Below are 20,289 nucleotides of genomic sequence, written 5' to 3' on the forward strand. Positions count from 1 at the left end.
TAATCGTTGTGTACTTCCGCAGAGTGCGGTGTCGGCGGACACGCACGGCGACAGCCTGCGCGCGCGCTACCAGCAGGAGATCGAGCAGCTGCGCGCGCTGTGCGAGAAGGGCTTGTTGGCGATGGAGAGCTCGCACCGCCGCATCGTGCGCGAGATGGAGGACAAGCACCGTGCCGAGCGAGACCAGCTCAGGTAAAATAAAAAATTATAGTAAAAATCTTCTTCCGGGCTGAAGCCAGACCCGGGGATCGATACAGTACATCTTTGAATATTTGGATCTTTTATAAACCTACAGACTTATGATATACTTCTTGCCGGAGACATTTTTAATATTCAAATTCTACCTTCAACTCGAGCTTCCACGTGCCTTACAAAGAAAAGTAGGAGGGGCTAGGATGCCTTAACGATTCTCACTAAGGCATCCTAGTCCGTCCTAAGTCCTATTACATCAAGTTTGGATCGACAGAAAACCACACAGTAGCCAAAAACAAATGCAGATTTGCTTGTTAGATTACAATTTGTAATATGATTTTCATTTTTATTTTTCAGGTTGGAAAAGGAGCAAGCGCTAGCAGAGGAGACGCGCGCGACGCTCGCCGCCCTGGACGCGATGCGGAAGGCTCACGAGAACGAAGTCCGGAGGGAAGTCGACAAGTTTAAATCCGAGTTCCTGACGCGAGGCGCACCCGAGATAGGGCAACTTAGCTCGAGGCACCAGTGAGTGTGACTCATTTAATAGATGACTTCTTGACTAAAATTTTTACTCTTTTACAATCTTCGTAAGCCATACACTCTTTTTGTCTTTTAAGCCCGATTTTGCAAACGTCACATCATTGTGAAATCCTTTGGATTTTGTATATTAATATTTGAGCAAGTTTTAACGGTGATCTGAGGTTTATCTTTTGGTCCGTCGAGTCAGACTTCGCAAACGTAGCCTCATTTTCAACTCCCTGTGTAAAAGTTTGTCATTTGAAAGATAGGTTTGCAGAATAATCAATAATATTAACTGAGCGTAATTTTTAAATGTGTGTACCTACCTACACTTCGTAAGCACAAATCTTTTTGGTCCTTCGAACCGGATTTAACATTGCACCCAATTTTTTCTATTGCCTATGTACTTTGGAAGCTTAGTTTGATGATTTTTGTTGAGATAATCGTTCTATACATTTACTATAGGTATAGCGCATAACTGCATAGCGCACTCCTGCGGTAGTGGAGAGGTGCGGGGGGGTGACGTCGTCACAAGTTGACGAATCATTGAGCTCTAATGTCACTTCATCACACCCCTCCCGCACCACTCCACTACCGCAGGAACTTACTCAGTTATGTGTTATGTCGGTAATTCAAAGCCTTTTCTGTACTTCCAGACAAGAGATGGAAGAGATCAAGCGCGAGATCCTGTCGCTATCGGAGAAGTATTCAGTGAAGTGCGTGGAATCTGCGGCGCTAGAGGAGCGGCTCGCGGCCGCCAGCGCGCAGCTCGCGCATGCGCACAACCACATCATGCAGCTAGACGCGAGGTAAGATTATCTTCTCACTCACTCTTGTCAAGCAATGGATTGGCTTTCTCGCTCACTCTTGGAACATATTTAGGGTTTCGTACCTAAAAGGTGCCAACGGGACCCTATTACTAAGCCGCCCGCTACAAATAATGAAAATTTAAAATGGTCACCATGTAAATTTAAAAGTAGGTACGGTACATAATCTTAAACGATGGTACGGAACCCACAGTGGGCGAGTCCGGCTCGCACTTAACCGATTATTCCATTTATATCGTCCATGTTCTGTCAATACTTATTTGGATAATGTGTTGATACACATACCTTCTCTGTACTGTAATAGTAGGTACAAATAAATGATTTTTGATTTGATTTGATGACTGCATCAACACTCATTATTTTCATCTATATCATCACTATAGGTACTTTTATTTTTTTCCTTGTGAGCATAGACACACTATTATTCAGTAAGTATGCCCCAGGCATGATTTTGTAAAAACGTCATTGCTCTTGGTCGAATTCGAATATAGTGAAGTTAGATTTTACCAAATTCAACAAAAGAATAACTGCATGAATTAAAAATTGTCATTACAGAAATAAACAACTCCGAGCGCACATAATGTCCGAGGCCAACGAAATGAAGAATTCCGAAGCTTCCTCGCTCGCGCAGTTCATCGACGACTCCCCACCGGTACGTAAAATAAATAGTTTCTTCCATAGTCGCTTAGGGTCTCCGCCCACTACATATGTCGTACCATGACCGTAAATGTATTATATAAAGTACCTAAAGAGAGCTCACTAATACTAGCAGCACATATAAAATGAAATCCCTCCGCCTACTTTGTCTATCTGTATGTGTAACCAATAATAAAAATGAACTATGAAACCCGCGCAAAGTCTTGGCAGATTGCTAGTTATAAGTAGGAGATAGGTAGAATTACCCAACCTGAACTAGGTTGGGTTGGCTAAGTTTAGTGGTCGGATTGGGTCTGTTCCCTTTCCGAGTTTTTTTAAGTATTTACAAATAGTTACCTATATGACGTTATTTATTATAATGCTGCCGAGCTACTAAATTTTGCAAAATTGCTATAAAATTAATGCAGTCAGTTAGACAGTATGCGGATCAGTAATTCGTTTTTAAATTTTCAGCATAGCATACTTTTTTTTAAAATTTTAATTACGGTTAAAATAAGTACCTAGCTTTATTTGGTCTGTGGTACGCTTACGATCATGGTATGATTCTCTGTAGTGGGTGTTCAGCTTTATACAGCCTAGGCTTAATATCTAGTGCTTATCTATGCGCTAAGTATTCGCACCACGCTTGCATGACGTCATGCGCACGTAACATCATTATTACGTTAATTACTTCATCATAATGTACATATTATAAGACCTCGAATACGAAAACGCTTCCTAAGATTTGAGGATATCCATATCCATAATTCATATGACGATTTTTGACATTTTATTTAACTAAGGCTCCTTTAAATTTTAAGAAACGTTTTATCATTCGGGATTCTAAGATTCTCTTCGCAAAGTACTTTTTTCTAGTATGCGCACAAAAATCTTTTGACCACAATTTTTTTACATGAAAAATTAATTTTCTTAAGTATTTTTTTTTTAATGATATTGAAGCACATCTTTTTTTTGTAAATACTTATTTTCAATTTTCTTTTGCTATGTTAGGATACATACTTGATCGCACAAATTGAGACGCGCTACGCTTTTAATTTATAAATTGGCTGAAAAATTAATAATTTTTGCTTGAAAACTGAAAAATAATGCCAAATATTTATTTGTATGATATTTTTTTGGATCAAATAAATCTTTTTGTGATATATTTCGCTTAAAATTTAAAAATATGCTTTTATCAAGTTTAACAACTTTTCTTGAGCAAATGATTTGTATTTGAAATGGAAAAATAATAACAAAATTCGGATCATTACATCTGTATTGATGTTTAACTGTTTTATCAATTCGCGCGATCATCAAGTGCTCGTAGTGTAAGTCCCTTATTCAGAGAATCCTTAGTTCTTTGCAAGAACTTTATTTTTAACTTTAAATGAGAATTTATGATTTTAAGCCAGCCGTATCGTTCTATCTTCAAAGCAAAGATAATAACGAAACATATTTAAATATTAAAAACTGCAACTGAAAATCTTTGGCTGCCCGTGTAAAGCCAGGATAGGTACTTATCTAGGTAGATCTTGTACAGTACTTATGTAAAATGTTTGAAAAACACCTATTTAAAGAAAAAAGTCAGGTACCTATGTAGAAAAATTATGTAGTATGTAGATAGAAAATATACGGCTGGCCTAACGAATTCCGAGTCAATTTTGCGCTAACTAGAAGTAAGGTCTCTGAATACGGGTGTTAGTGTTGCGATGAGTGACGCATTGGTACATGTGGCGGGCACTAACAGCATGGGGCGGAGGCGCCGCTGTGGACGCACCTGCGACGCCTGGCCGCCGCCTGGCAGGGCTCCGACACAGGTAACCACCCCACTATACATATACACACTACAAGATAGACATAGTGATGGTTGCAGGCCTCATACATCAAGATTCAAAAAATCCCACATACAAATGTTGCCGTACTATGTCTAAAAACTAAAATGCGGTCAACTGCAAAAAGTAGTTTTTGAGTTATCGCCAAAAAGATTTTTCTAAAAAAGTTTTCTTCGTAGAACCAAACTAAAAACCTTGTTCCTACATACCTTTATTTATTAATAAAATCCGTTACTGAAACATCACACGTTTTTTGGCAATAACTCAAAAACTAAGTACTTTTGTACATTCACATTCTCTTCAACTTTCAGTTTGAATAAAATATGTCGTAAACTTAGAGAATAGGTGATGTGGAAATTGGGATAGGAAATGTCAGGAAACATGGTTATAGGTACCTACATCAATCCAAAAACCTCAACTCATCTTGTTTACAACTTATAAGTACTTAGATAAGTATTTCTGACGAATTAAACAAGTCACTAAGGATATTTACCAGGAAATTATTACATTTTCCTTCCTTCCTTATTCTTATGTTTTTGATTAGAAAACTTAGCCCAAAATATGATGTGAATTTAAGTAAGCTTAGTAGGTTCATGTTTAGGGCATGATTTACGATTATAAATCTTTTTAATTACCGAGTGATTTTTGTGTGTGTATTTGTTTTCCATCTTGATAAATTAGGTTTGCATGCATGTTGATAAATTTAATTTATGGATTCGATTCAACAGAAGTTCAACAGATGAACATTCTATTGCCTATTTTAATTTTTAATTCAACATAACATTTTATAAAATTATTGCTTGGTTACCATATTGAAAAAAAAAATCCTATGCACAATAATTAATTAAATAAAAAAATAAAAAATGGGTACCATCTATCTGCTCACTACCATGTCGAATGACACAAAATTGATGTACTTCAAAGGGAAGGCCAACGCAAACACGGAGTTAAGTCTTGTTGATAACAACTTAAACATTTGAAGCTTTAATACTTTGAAATTCAGTTTAAAACGGTGTAATGAAATCAAAATACGAAGGATTTTAGAACATTTGAGCGCGAAGCTTTGCTTTGAGTTGTTATCAAAAAGATACTCCACTCCACTCTGAAGGTGTTAAATAAAATTAATATTTTGTAATTTACTATTTCACATGTGCTAACATAGATAAAAGTAGTCGTTGATTTTGATTTGTTTGTACCTACTCTTCTCATAATAGATTTTGCATGTTTAGGGGAAGTCCCCGCGCTCGCGCGCGCCGCCGTCGCCGTTCGCGAGCCCGGAGACCACGCGCAGCTTGCAGATGTCCCCCGTACAGGTGCACTACGCTTACATTGAAAACATTACGTTACGCCACGCATTAGTATCTACAGTCCGACAGGGCTCTTTTGGCACTTGAGCGAAGGCGCTGTTGTAGCTTTATGCCGACACAGCGAACTATCAACAAGTGCACTTCTCAAGAAGGCGGCTTTAGTTCCGATTTCGGCCACGCGCCAATAGAGCCTTGTCGGACTGTATAGTCGATTTTTTAATCCCAGAGACCAAAATGACAGCTAGAAATGTCAAACTTAAAAATAGGTCTTCGTCTGTATCGGTGTTAGCTGGCGGGCGTGCTCTGCCTTTTTGGAGTGTTTTTTTTTTTTTTTTGTTAAAACTGACTGGAAAGCGCTCTAAAGGGGTGCCGTGCGTATGTCGGCGAGCGCCGGCACAGACGGGGTCCATACTTGTATAGTTTAACTAACTTGTTAGAAATAACTACAAACTTGACATTGAAATCTTTGTAAAGCCAGACGAGAGAGAGAAAAAAACTTAAAAATAATGATACCAGCTTAGCAAAAATAGTGTAGGCCTCATGGTTCCGGTGCAGATAAAAATCGTTAATTAATTAATACGACAATAATGCAACGGGTGGGATTTCAAACCGCCGACCTTTCGGATTTCAGGCCGCTCCTATGACCGTTGAGCTATTGAGGCGTCAAGATAACTCTCATTTTTAACCGACTTCATAAAGGAGGATGTTCTCAATTCGTCGGAATCTTTTTGTATGGCACGCCATTATTATCTAGCGTACTATGTAAATGGTACTATTAATATATGTATGATTGAAAATATTCTATTTTTCTTGCTCATTAGCTTTGTTTGAATTCGCTTTCATTTTAATAATACTAAAACTTTGTCCACAGAACTAAAATCAAGTCGCACTGGACCCCTCGCGGGTGTGGTCGCAGAACGCAAGAAACGGTTCGAGACATAGCAGCCAACACACGGACGAACATATTTACTCCACGTCGAGTTCCACCTCCCCATCATACGAAGAAACACTAAAGCTTGTCGCATATAGGAGAACTTTATCGCACGTACGACTTCTGCCTACGATACGATATTTTATATTTTTCATATGAACAGAGTGCTTATTCTAATTGCGTTTTTATCTGTAAAGATAAAATAATTTTGACGGTTTTAAAATTGATTTAAAGATCATCATAGAATACGTATGTATACCAGGAGAGTTGGAAAAAAAATTACTTTTATTTAGAACAGAATTATAAAGATGTTTAAAACGATTGAAAATTTAAAACACTTGTTTTATATACTTAACAAAATGTTCAACTCAATGCCAACCCTGCTGTGTACGCATGACTATTAGGTACTTAGTTTGCGAACTAAGACATTAGTTTTGTGAGTTTTCGTAAATATTTGCAAAGCTTAATTTCATATGGAAACGCATTGAAAGTGCGGCGAGCCTAACTAGTTAATATATAGGTGGAACCGTATTTAATATATTGACATTTACACTGCGTTTGCACTTAACGGTTTACTTAATAGTTTTCAGTGGCGTATGGAAACTACTGAGTGTGTTTATGCCTTTAAACTTTATATTATTCGAAAGTTTCGATTAAACCGTATAGTGTAAAGGCAGTGTTAAAGCGTTTCCACATTATACGATCCGACATACCGAATCGGATGTGATGGCGCCTGTACGCAACGAGTCACAAGAACGCTCCCACCCACGCTAGCACCTGGCCACTTTGCTTGATGTCATTATACCCATTTATACTTATATTATTATGTAATCTTATAATGAAATCGTAGGTAATTAATAAAATTATAACAATTTCATAAAAATATTAAGTAATAAATCCTTTATGGCGATAAAATAACGATTTTTAGATATAAAACTCATATTACATATCTAGGTTTTGAATGCAGATTTTTAGTTATATAACTCGTGTCTTATAATAAACCTCTCACTTACTCTATACCTGTGCATAGTGTGTGAGTGAGACGGCATGACTAGCGCCGCTTCGTTTCAATAGTTTTTTTTTGGCACGAGTTATACTGTTATTAATATATTGAGAGCGTGTTTAAGTCTTAATATTTATATTTAAGTTATTAAACTAAGACCAATGAGACTTGCTCTTCGAGAAGTGGCCAGAACGTTTAACCTCCCACCCACCACATAAAATTGTATATAACTTTGTTTGAATTGTTTTTTTTACTTAATTTTAATTAACTATTAATGGAGTGTATATTACTTTCTAAGCCTTCTTCTCCTCCCTATTGATTTTTGAAGTTATGCTACTGAATACTATTACATTTTTAAATGACCTAGTTCATTTTTATAACTTTAAAAAAATAACCTGTGAATCGTAATAGATTTGTGTATGGTAGCATAATTTTATAAAATAGCCCAAAAGGTCAATAGACCGTTTTCTTTTTCATAAACTTAGGGCACACACACACAAGCGACTTTTGTCGCCGCTACAGATTTTCACACAACATTTAAATTATTATTGTAATTATAGGTAGTTACAATAATACTTATAAGACTTAGAAGTCTCACAGGTATAGCAATGTACGCGTAAATACTAGTACACATGTAAAGAAAACTCGATGAAGATCCAAGTCGCTTGTGTGTCCGCCCCAATTTAGCCGTAGATTTGGGTTAGTGATGTATCAATTATGTAAAATTGTAGCATTGTGTAAATACTCAGGGCCCGCTCTATAGTTGTTCGCTGTCCATTTTATCTTATAAGGAGTTTGTTACCAAATATTTCTTATTTATGAGTTTTTTTGACATTTCGCGTTTCCCGCGTGATTTATTTGGGAGACATGGCTGTGTACATTTCGAGTGGATTCTTATTGATGTTGGATAGGCCTTATAACTAGTTTATTTTAAACTTGTTGGATTTAAATGTTGATTATTATACTTTTAGGCCCATAGATGGAAAAGCTTGCTGTTACTTTGATACCTAAAAATAAACGCTAAACAGTTATCCAAAAAAGAAGGTAGATAATATATTGAACACCTTGCCTTAGAAGGATATTTAAAGAGGTTTTTAAGACCCAAGAACTTAAAATAAATGCGTTGTAATGTTTATAAGTTAAAAGAATAGATATAGAAAGTATAAGTGCATAGCTGTGTCTCCCTTTAGTTTTTAATAAGTACCCCCTTGTTTATTATTTTTGTAGATTTATAAACATAGATTTATATACTTACATTTATGTATTCGGATATGGGAGATATTATGTATTTGAGTTAAAAGATTTTGAAGACATGTATTCAAATAAACTATTACGAAATATTTGATATCTTGAATTATTTTGTAATAGGCATGTACTTTGAGAGGCATATAATTATTATATTTTGTTTTTTAACATTTAACACGTTATGTTAGAGAGTTTAGTTTTGGCATCACCTTGTGTTTCATAGTAGTGGCTTACCAAACTCGGCTACCTATTTTTAGGTTAGAAGCTGTTCGGATGAGAAATAATATTTTAATTTTTAAGTAACACAGCATGATTATAAAGTTAACGAACTTTTTTGTATTTTCTTCGTTTTCATTTTGTAAGGAAATTATCAACGAAAAAAGAAATTACCAACGTTTTCAAGGTAATTTTCATTGGCAAACGAGATATCGAACACCATATACACGAGAACTATGGACGGCTAAAAACACTGTCAATATCAGTCGGCATCCGAGTGTGGCGAGTCACTTATCACTGCGTGTGTTTGTTACCATATTTTCCGTACTGGGCATTTGTGTTGTCTTCCACTCACCATTTCACCTTGTGCTATTAACACCCCACGATACGACTGGCGAGCGACATGGCATATTGATTCTAATGACTGTCTGTAAACTTTTAGAGTAACTGCGTCTTTTTCTTTTCAATATTGTCAAACAAGGATAGAAAACAAACGATATTAACAATTTAAAATTTTAGTGCTCCCTTGCTCTGAATTTAAAAAAACCACGCTCATGACTGGCAACTACGTTATCTACAAGGATTGACGATTGACAGTTCTAAACTAAGATAGGTTTATCTGTAATTATTCTTCTTGTTACATTGGTGAGAAAACGATATGCTCAATCTATCTATGGCACCCGAATCAGTATCAATAAGCCTTAAGACGATCGCACAGTACAGTTAGCGCCGAAAGAAATGCATTTTCCAAACTGGAAATTCACACAGAGGTCATCCACACTTATTTAGTAAATTCGAATTGCCAAATCTGAAAGAAAAAATTTCCGCGACTGTAATGTGTGATCAGCATTAATGCAATAATATCCCTAGTACGAGATTTGACAGTATGAAAGGATTCGATATCAAGTTCCTCCCATACGCACCGCCGCGAAGATATTGATGAAAATACATACAAAAACAAAGTCCTGAAAATGCCGGCATCACATCGGCGGTTCCTCTGGTACTGCAAATGTTCATGGGAGGCGGTAACCACTTAACATCAGGTGACCCGCCTGCTCGTTTGTCCGCTATTTTTATTAACGTGACGTAGGCAATGATTTTTGGGATAATACAAAGTTGTACTAGGTGGTATTAAACCTGGCATGGCCACCACTAACACTGTAAGGTTTTGTTGACTTTGAATCGAAAAAAAAAGTTAATCCATGTGAACGTGCATTACCTAAATATTTCTAGGTTGTGGTCATGCAGGGAGACGTCGCTCAAAAGTCTAGTGTATCAAAATTGTACGCATATTATACTTAACTACTGGACGTTCGCGGAAGACTGTTATTCGTGTAATGGAAATTGAATATCAAATATTAAAAAAGTTTCTTGAAAAAGTTAAAATTCAATTGAAGTATGGTGTGCTAGTGGCTGAAAAATGAATTAACAGCGAATCATAAAATTATGATAATAAGTGCATTTCATGGAGGCAATAAGGCACTATCATTTAATTTTATTTGTGTCTAAAATCAAAATTGCAAGCAGAGTTGCATTTTGCAGAAGTTTGATCATTTTTATTCTTATTACCATTACACAAATACCTTTTTATATTATAATCTACTTATCATGTTATTGTATCTCCCCTCTACTGTAGTAGTTGACGTTGTAAAGTGTTGGTTTATATAACAAAGATTTTTAAATAAACTACTTAATACAAATCCAATTCGTTTTATTTTTACACAAGTTTTACATAATAAGTACTAGGCTATACAATCACTTTCATTTATTATACAATGTTTTTTACTCTATAATCTAAGTACATATATACAAGTTTAGGAATACTCTATAAATACCTCAGGCTACTGGCCAAGACTTGAAATTGCACTCTTAGGTTGAGATCTTGACTTTGACTTTGCTTAGATAAGATAAGATAATTTATTTGCGAGAAAGTTGGTACAATAAGATACTATATATAATTAGACTTAAGACACTGTTAAAAAGGGACAGATTTATATAAAGATATAATTAGACTTAAGACACTGTTAAAAAGGGACAGATTTATAGCTCCCATAAATCTGTCTCTTTTTAACTCTAAGCAAAGACTATAGCAAATTCAAAGTATGCTCCATAGATCTTAGATACTGGAGCCCACCGCTTTCCCGAGAACTACAATTTTTTGATTAATAAATAGGGATCACAACCCTCAGAAATGAGAAATGCGATGCAAAGAGAACTTCACAGTTGTATGAGAGGTTTCTCACGTGTCTCCTCCCTCAGCTTGAGTCGTGCGCGCCACTCGCTGCGGTCGGCGAGGATCTTGCGTCCGAAGGTTTTGTGAATTTCTCTGAACGGAACCTTCTTGCGTGGCACCTCAGCTGCTTTTACGGTTTCTTTATCTAGAAAACAATAAACAATAATATAAAGACAAGGATTCGACACATATAATTTCTAGAAAATATTTTACATTTGCTCAAAGTGACGGCTGTTAAAACTATAGTTTTACCACCCTTGGATGATAAAAGTATTACTGCAGTTAATAGCGTACAAAGCCTCGTCTACGGCTTGGACACCCAAGCTAGATGGAGCGATGACATCCAGAAATAGCTGGTATTGATCGGATGCGAAAGGCCGAGGATAGGCAATGTTAGCGCTACCAAAATGGCTTCTCCAATAGTAGATGCATACTTTTGATTTTAGGGTTCCTTACCAGAAAAGGTAAAATGGAATTTTTATAGGATCACTTTGTTGTTTGTCTGTCAGTCCGTCTGTCGTTTCCGTCAAGAAAACCTTTAAAGGTTAATTTGTGAAACCGCACCGGCGCGACGCGAACCGTATGGCTGTTACGACGGATACGGTCCGACGCTGGTGAGGCTCTGCCTTCATATTATTATGTACAGGAAGCCTTACGGTGTCGACTCCCCGGCACAGCTTTGCCGTCGCCCTCGGGCTGCTTATTGAAGGGGTTGTGCCGCTGTCCGCGCGGGGGCACGCGCGGCTCGTCGTCCGAGCCCGTTGCGGCCACAATACCCGCCGCCTCCGCTGCCTCTTCCGCTGAAACACAGACAGACACAAAATCCATGAATTTTTAATTGGTTAAAAGATATATTCACCTACTTTTTCATCTCACTTTTATTTTGAAAATATAGTACCAAATTTCTCATGAATTTAATTCCAATAATTCATCCAATAAATATATAATCTGATAGTTTATCATGCAGAATACTTCATTATTCCATAATTTCACAGCATTATAAAATAAGATCTTAAAAATAACCAGCCAACAACTTGAAAATGTTATATTTTTATATTATTGTGGCTAATAGTGATATCTTTGTGTAAGGGAGCTTTATGAAAAGGACAGCAATTCATTTAGACCTGCCATTTTCATTTAGAGAATGGGTACAACAGAATTAGCCACTTGTCTGGTTATTATATACCTTCAGCCTCCTCCAGCTGCCTCTGCAGCTCAGCCACCATAAGCTTCATGTAGTCATAGCTGGCGCAGGCTAATGCCTTCATCCATGCTTCCATAGACGCCTGCGAGTTGGTGCACAGGAAGTATGTGCGCCCGCCCTCACAGTGGAACACTATCTTGAAACTGTATGACTCTTCTTCTGTTAGCTCTGAAACATTATAAAATCGAAAATAATTATTTTATGTAGGTTAACTTAACTCAGGAGTCAGGTGCATTTTAAGCAAATACATATCACTTGATGTAACAGTGAAAGAAAACATTGTGGGAAAACTGACATGTTAGATAGAAGCAGGTGACAGAAATCCATTTTATACAAGGAACCTCAGTTTTGATTTAGAGGTACTAAGTTGTACTGAATTAATCACTTAAAACGAAAAATACAGTCTCTGTTAGAAAAACTGCTAATGGCTTATAACTAACTTCAACTTAGGCACTGAGAAAAAAATTATATCTCACCAATAGTACATCCCTCCAGTATGATAACACCAACTGGTTCCTTGTCCCCATTCTTATCAAAATAGAATAGCAGGTTTCCCTTCAAAGTGAACCATCTCCTCTGGTAACTTTTACCCACTTCCCCCCTCATGTCCAACCACCCCTCGCGGTCTACGGGGGTGGCTGATGACGCGAACGCACACAGGTTCTTCTCATTTATCTTCATTGTTTGCTTCACAATCTCAGTGCATAACAATCATTAATTTTATATTGTAATAAATAAGGATGTTCTTGCGTGTCCGTTCCGGCCTAATTCACAGTGTCGATTGTATAGGACTTGTGAATATTTTTTAGGATCTAATTTCTATTCTGCATTATAGTTGGACCCAATAGACCGTATTTATCTTAAAAAAATAACAAAAATATTCCGCAATCCACTTCCAAGTTACAATACAATCCAAACAAAATACAAATCCAAAATATTCCAAATTCCAAAATCCACCAAATCCACTCAGTCACTGTCAGCTGCTGTCAGCTGTCAGCCACTCTAGGTCACAGATAATTAATAAACTACTGTCAAATTGTTAATCACTTACTTTGACACTATAGTCTTGGACTTCGTCTGTGTTGGCGTTTGCTGGCGCGCGTGCTCTGCCTTTTTGGAGTGTTTATTTTTGTTAAAAGTGGCCGGGTTTTGTGTTTTACTGATGTTTTGGTGGTGGAACTGACTGGGGACCGCTCTAACGGGTGTCGCGCGTGTGTAGGCGAGCGCCGGCACATACGAAGTCCATACTTCTATAGCTTCCCTAATTTGTAAATAACTACAAACTTGACATTGACTAATCTTTGTAAAGCCAGACGAGAGAGAAAAAAGACCCGGCCAAGTGCGAGTCAGACTCGCGCACTGAGGTTTCTGTACTCGGGTATTTTTTCCAACATTTTGCACGATAAATCAAAAACTATTATAACTACATAAAAATAAATAAAAATCTGTTTTAGAATGTGCAAATAAAGCTTACTTTGAAAATTGAAACAATTTGAATTTTCTTTTAATGATGTAACCACAAAGCGGTTTTCAGATTTATTCCTGTATCTGAGCTATAAGACCTACCTACCTACCAAATTTCATGATTCTAGGACAACGGGAAGTACCCTATAGGTTTTCTTGACAGACAGACAGACAGACAACAAAGTGATCCTATTAGGGTTCCGTACCCCAAAAGGATAAACGGAATCCTTATAGGATCACTTTGTTGTCTGTCTGTCAAGAAAACCTATAGGATACTTCCCGTTGACCTAGAATCATAAAAGGTATATTTTGTAGTATATTATAGCACAAGTACAGGAGTAATCCGAAAGCCGTGAATTTGTGGTTATATCATACTTTGTATTGAATCGTAATTTGTTGATCCCTTGGCTCACGAGTCCAGTACCCGGCAGGCTCAGAGAGTTGGAAGTTGTCAAGCACGTCTACGTGATATCGAGATAGCACTCACTCTTGGCTAAGTTCAGTCCTTATTTTAATTATAATTATTATTAACTTGAAGAGGAGATAAATAAAATCATTTTGTAAATATGTAATATTTTATTCATAATTATTATTACCTATTTTCACAGTTATTTATAAAGTTATATTAATATCAAGTATTACACTAACTTTTGTTTACGAATTTCTAATGATTGCTCCGTTTAGAAAATTTGATTTCCATCTCAATCATCAGATTTGTCCTCTTACAAACTAATATATGACAAAATGGTGAGGTCTATATACAGTACGATCCCAATTCCCTAAAAAAATTGACAAATTCACAATAACAAAAAAGTCAAAAACAAAAATCTTAAAAATAATTCATTCAACTACGAATCTCGCTTAACAACTGTACAAAATATTACGAGTGGTTTCTTTAAAATGTGCTCCTCATACATCGGCTAAGTGGGCGAGTCAGTATCGGCACTCCCGACTACCTCGACTATGTACAACATGCTTTACAAAACAAAATATAAACTATATACAACATCATTAAATATTCTCAAATGCTGTAACACATTTAAAACACTTTTATATTCAACTAGGCATAATTCAGTTTAACCGTGGGCGAGCCATCGCTACAATAATTAAATAATAATATATTACGTACCGGCAGCGCCCCGCCCCCGGGCCTGCACAATTGTCTACATCAGTTCTTTACACTGATCCATAAAAGGTTGCAATTAAAATTAATCAGGTAATAAGCAATATTAATTACGAATTTTCGCGACTTTGTTCATTACATAATAAAACCATGATGTCGAGTTCAGACTTTAAAACGAAATGTACAAAATGTAACTGCTAATGTGAGTAAGAAACTTCCAAGCTCAACAATACGCGTTTTTTCCTTATATACACGTTATATTAACTGTATGACACTTCTATTACTTATCGTTATTTTATATTAAAATAGAAAATTTCATATATCTACCAAACTGTAAGAGATTCGACAGATCAGCGCTGTTTTTTATTACAATTATTTATTTCGTCAGTAATTTTACAAAATGATCCCTAAATATACAAAATGCTATCATCAAACATGGTTTGTTTTTCTTTACAACTATGTAGCTAATCGTAATCTATTGGTGTCACTAATTGTTTTCAGTTACAAGGTTTAGTTATCATAAGAAAAAGACATCACTAATAACACTGTTTTTAGAATGGTATACCCTTCCTACTTCCCTCACGCTAACAACGCGGATTCTTGGCAGTTCACTTATTGATATATTACATTAGCAAAATTTTGCACTAATTTTCATTAATTTACTTTGAAGAAATGTGCTACTTACGTCAACCAATGTTGAACTTTTGTTCCCTGGGTATAACTGTACACGGCCAAAAAAACTCGTGCTTAACGCGAATGGTCAATCATTTCATTGATCTAATGTATAATTGCCATTAAATGTAAAGCTACATGATCTTAGACGAGTTAATTTCAAAATATTTTAAAAATCTATACAAAAAATATAGTGTTTAAGGTAAAAAATACAAATTTCGCCATCATTAGAAATAATAGAGATGAAAAGTAAAACCCTGTCGAACAAAACTTTTAAGAAAATATGTCGGTAAAAATATCTAAATCACTATGTAAATAGCTAACACCTTTGGTAATTCATACCGGTTTGAAAGGTAAAATAAAAAAATTATATATTACATTATACATAGCACAACAACATTATAATATTATCATAACTGCAATAAGTAACTTGTGACATACTAATTTTTTCAACTAATTTAACTCTATAGACAAAAGATGAAGAAATGATGCTGAGATCTATAGAGGGTACTCTGACTTTACTTAGAGTTAGACAGAGATGGATTTATGTCGTTGACATAAGTCTGTCTCGTTTCAACTCAGTCTTAAGTCTGAGCATAGATCTCAGCTTGAGAGTTCTGGCGATCACAAACCTATGACTACAAGTATCATACTGCTAGAAACTACTGATGAGAACTCGTCCATCTAGCGTGGAGCGAGCATTTAAAACGATTCCAAAATACTAGCACTATATTATCAAGTACAATAGTAACTAGGTTAGTTTCCTTACAAAACAAACTTTATACCTTAAAACATGATTTAATCAAAAAGTAATATTTGATTTGATTTCCCTTCTGGCTATACCACTGCACGATTTGTATACTTTAAGGCACAGAATATTTATATGGAACAGACTGATAGCAGGTCGCCATGTTTTGATCCATGCTTGTAGATGTCGTTTTATCCAAAGGTGCGTATCTCCCAGGCTGTGCCGCTAAGCGCACGCGTGTGAAACACAAACGTTAGAATTTGTCTTCATTTTTTTTTAATATGAATGTACAAATTAATATATCTTTGTAGAAATACTACCTACATTTTGTAGAAATGTTAAGAAGAAAAATTGTTAATAATAATCTCATGAAGTATCAAAAAATATACAAATCATGCAATGTACAACTTTTTTTCATAGTTCAAATGATGCCATACTGATTTCGATTGTAAATTATAAGTCATTTGGATTTTAAAAAAAATATAGAAAAATGTATAAAAAGGTACAAAATAACATGACTTCAATTCTACTAAGTGGCAAAAGGGTCGCCAAAAAACCATAAATCCGATGCTGCATACAAGTGGACGCGACACTAAAGAAAATGAGGTTTGTAATGGAGTGTGAGATCACGGAAGAATGATTTTATTCTGAAAGACCATAATGGAAGAAACTTTTTCCCCAAATGAATGTACCTACTATTTTCCTTAGTTGACTGAAAAGCTAATTGTCTCGCAAAAGACGTATTATTACGTAAGCTGAATACCAAATTTCATGGGTATAGCTTGAAAAACTTTCATACCCTATTTAAAAATCCTTTCTTAGTAAGTGCCAATATCATAAAAGGAACCTACTGTCAACACAAGTTTCTAACCCCAGCAGTTTAGATTATGCATGGATAGATTTGTCAGTCAGTCAGTCAGTCAGTCAGTCAGTCAAGTATTTTTATATGTATAGATGCCTTAAGAAGATAGATATAGAAAGGTTATACAAGTGAAAAACTAATAGAAAGTTAAGATTTAAAACGTCAGAAATTATGCGATGTTTGCGAGTTTTGCAATTAACCCTTTTAGTCAGATAAGAAAAATAGATTATCATAAATGAAAATGAAGTGCCCTTATCAATGAGACAAATCTCGATAAAACAACAGCTTTTTATAAAACTGCGTCTTTTTATTCCAAATTGGACCTTTGTTGAGGATTTCATTAACTTACATATTATATTAATATACTTCCCCGGCTTATCTAATCTTCTTTTTTATAAATTTTCTAAGTTTTAATATAATATTTTGATATTCACACAAGTTTGTGGTAACTTTCAATCCCAGTGAATGCCCATTTGTTATAAGGTATTGCATGAATAGCTCCGAATTAATATTGAACCAAAGTTACTATACTTTAGTTTAACTTAGCTGACTTAAAAGACAAACAAATTGCAGATACCTTCTCCGAGAAACGCGTAAGCGACACGATATGGCCGAAGCTTTAGGCCTAGAATTAGGTTATTCACTTGTATCATTTCATTGTCAGTATGTAGTAACAAGATCCCATGCGCCGCGTGTAGTGCGCCTATTATTTCAACAAGAAGTTACTTGTTTATCTTTTAAGTCAGTTATGAAAAATAGGTATTTCTTTTAGAAAGGAAAGATGTGAGAGCAATGCAAGGCCACTGGCCACAACTTTGACGCATTACCGATAACTTGTACAGGTCAAATTGTATGAATTGTTTTTTTTTTTTTTTTTTACAGAGATTTGCTGTCTATTAGAGATAGGAGTTTACGAAGAACTCTGAATACTTATAACAAAGAGGTCTAACTGTGCATTTACATATTCACGCTCGCATATTATCTTGCTAGTTCATGATAACTATGCAAGTACAAGACAATTGTGAACCTGTGAACAGGGTGAGATGTAAAATCTCATACTAACCCTTAGTATGAGATTTATCTCACCCTTGTTGCTAGAATTCGAGCTTCAAATTACGTCAGAGTAATATGGACTTAAAACTTTATGGCTTAAAGTCGAAAATTCAGTATCACCTTTAATTTCAATTTTATTTAAAACATTACTGTTTTGACTCCCGAATTCTATCAATGTTCACTGTCTTAGTCCCGCTTCCTGTTAAGCGAATATGTAATTACACCTAAAGCCAAATGTCCACTAGCAATAAACCTTGCAAAAGTCAGCTGCCACTGTCATATAAATTTTGGCAAGTTCTAGCAACTTTCAACTGGCTGTAAGTGTACACAGTGTGACTTGCAGTAGCCTCTGCAGTTTATATTGCTAGTGTAAACTTGGCCTAACAATCGAGTCACCACTCACTATCCACTGATTGACTATAACTATTCAATAACCAGCTCAACAACCCTCGTAAGGGTTGACGCCATACTTTGACAACAACAACTTCCTCTAATCAAGCCATCATGTATGTACACGCCATACCATTTAATTAATTTACCTAAGTACTGCCTTCTAATTCTATTCTTTTGAGTACAAGTTTATATGTAGTGTATTTTTTATATAATATGTATATCACGAAAGAAAATAAATAAGAATCCATGTTAAATAAAGTTTAACATACACTACACATAACTTTCTAGTAAAGAAGAAAATCTCATGTTGTCAAAATGTCTCAAATTGTCCAGAAAATTATAACTGCCGATTACTAAAGTAACCGTAAATGTCTAGCGTACTGAGTAACTCATTTTGTGAAGCTAATTTAGCTGTTTTTAACAATGTCATTTCATTTCGCAAGTCTGTATTATGAATATATAATACATAAAAAGAATTGAAAATAAATAAGAGTAAGAAATAAATAAATAATCTAAAAGATTTATAAGAATAGTAAGTTAAAGAATTTATGACAATAGTTGTGATTGTAGTTACCTACGTTACCTAGCAGTAAATATTATACTATCAAACTTTAGAAACCTAGAACTTTAGAGAGAGACAGCTTTATAGAGTTTGTCTCTGTCTGACTGACGATTTCAAGAAAAAATTTCAAATAGGTAAGTGACAGAGACTGATTATACTAAGAAACTATAGCTGCCTATCTCTTTCTAAAGCTCAGTGTATAATATTTACTGCCATGTACTGTGCAGACTTGGATATCCTTCTCAATAACTCCCAATAAATAATTTAAATTACAATAATGGTAACCAACACTGATGATGCTCCCCGACTCTGCTTGCTACACACAATGTCCATACGTCACTATGTCACTATGTCACTACACTGCGCCTCTACCAAACTTCACAATATAAAAACTTTAACAAATGCAAGTATCTAAACAGACTTGTTTGGATATTTCTTGTAGCCACCCCTGCACTTTCACTTTGAACAATGTAGGGTAACACAGACGACCCACCGATATAAACTACTGGTGTCTTCTGATGAATTTCATAGGGTAGTTCTGAATAAAAAGGAACCTCATTTAGACGTGTCCTCCCATCCAACCTGAGTTGGAATATGTTCATTGTATAGGCGTCCCATCCAACCTGAGTTGGAATATATTCATTGTACAGGTGTTGGTGGTTCTATATTTATCAGCCAAATATTTCTCAAACCAGTCTATGTAGGAATATGGTCTATGTTCGTTGTAGATTGGCGGGAACAGGTCCAGATGACTTCATATTTGGTCCAACTATTGTTAATGTGGTTTATTCAGATCGACTGAAATTTATGGTGTAGGTTGTCCCAACTTTTGTCGGTCGCCTGTGACATTCCAGCGATGTGCCTCTAGCCGAGCGCGGCCGCCGTGTGGTAGAGCTGCATTAAGACTTGCACGTGCAGCGGCAGACACGACAGTCGGTCGTGTGTCGTGCCGTCCAGGGCGAGCCAGGAGAGGGCGTTGTAACCTTCCAACACGTATCTGTAACGGAAACAACTTTAATTAAAAAAAATCTCGGTATAAATTCTTATAAGTGGGTAGTCTGAGGCACAATGACTATAGCCACAGAACTCTAGGGTTAAAATCTTATAGACTGCACTTTGACTTTGCTTAGACTTAAGTTTCAGTTAAAACGAGACAGATTTATGCAAGCGGTATAACGCTGTCTTTTAACATTGTATTACGTCTGAGCAAAGTCAAAGGGTACTCTATAGAGTATAGATCTCAGAGCCCCGACACAACAGCGTTTTT

The 20,289-nt window shown here is 35.9% G+C and overlaps 3 protein-coding genes and 1 long non-coding RNA gene across 8 annotated transcripts in view; 1 reads left to right on the forward strand and 3 right to left on the reverse strand.

The window, feature by feature from the left end:
* The window catches only part of LOC123881235 (protein outspread), a 389,980-nt gene extending 379,572 nt beyond the window's left edge, over positions 1–10,408 (forward strand). For 2 of the 3 annotated variants that reach the window (XM_045929934.1, XM_045929935.1), the window contains exons 11-17: positions 23–192; positions 550–717; positions 1,368–1,520; positions 2,094–2,190; positions 3,922–3,991; positions 5,236–5,319; positions 6,185–10,408. In XM_045929934.1, coding sequence (XP_045785890.1) covers positions 23–192; positions 550–717; positions 1,368–1,520; positions 2,094–2,190; positions 3,922–3,991; positions 5,236–5,319; positions 6,185–6,255 — 813 coding nt within the window. In that variant the 3' untranslated portion in view covers positions 6,256–10,408. The remainder of the gene's footprint in view (positions 1–22; positions 193–549; positions 718–1,367; positions 1,521–2,093; positions 2,191–3,921; positions 3,992–5,235; positions 5,320–6,184) is intronic. The other variant, XM_045929936.1, reaches the window with a different exon arrangement.
* Positions 5,533–5,892, reverse strand: LOC123881261. Its single transcript, XR_006799444.1, has 2 exons — positions 5,811–5,892; positions 5,533–5,568 (listed from the first exon to the last, which is right to left on the reverse strand). It is a non-coding gene; the product is annotated as an uncharacterized LOC123881261 (long non-coding RNA).
* Positions 10,409–10,772: 364 nt separating the features above from the next.
* Positions 10,773–13,121, reverse strand: LOC123881253 (sesquipedalian-1). Its single transcript, XM_045929969.1, has 4 exons — positions 12,622–13,121; positions 12,128–12,313; positions 11,598–11,741; positions 10,773–11,086 (listed from the first exon to the last, which is right to left on the reverse strand). Exons 1-4 carry the CDS (start codon positions 12,824–12,826, stop codon positions 10,926–10,928), a joined length of 696 nt encoding a protein of 231 aa, XP_045785925.1. The 5' UTR covers positions 12,827–13,121; the 3' UTR covers positions 10,773–10,925.
* Positions 13,122–14,975: 1,854 nt separating this feature from the next.
* The window catches only part of LOC123881236 (mediator of RNA polymerase II transcription subunit 13), a 118,697-nt gene continuing 113,383 nt past the window's right edge, over positions 14,976–20,289 (reverse strand). For 2 of the 3 annotated variants that reach the window (XM_045929939.1, XM_045929938.1), the window contains exon 29: positions 14,976–20,019. In XM_045929939.1, coding sequence (XP_045785895.1) covers positions 19,887–20,019 — 133 coding nt within the window. In that variant the 3' untranslated portion in view covers positions 14,976–19,886. The remainder of the gene's footprint in view (positions 20,020–20,289) is intronic. The other variant, XR_006799438.1, reaches the window with a different exon arrangement.

This window comes from Maniola jurtina, chromosome 3 (assembly GCF_905333055.1).
Source record: "Maniola jurtina chromosome 3, ilManJurt1.1, whole genome shotgun sequence".
Lineage (NCBI taxonomy): Eukaryota > Metazoa > Arthropoda > Insecta > Lepidoptera > Nymphalidae > Maniola > Maniola jurtina.

Coding starts and splice junctions, on each gene's coding strand:
- LOC123881253 (XM_045929969.1), bottom strand. CDS start 12,826: ATGAAGATAAATGAGAAGAACCTGTGTGCGTTCGCGTCATCAGCCACC. Junction 11,742..12,127: donor GCAGCTGGAGGAGGCTGAAG/GTATATAATAAC, acceptor TCTGTGTTTCAG/CGGAAGAGGCAGCGGAGGCG. Junction 11,087..11,597: donor TGTGCCGGGGAGTCGACACC/GTAAGGCTTCCT, acceptor ATTGTTTTCTAG/ATAAAGAAACCGTAAAAGCA.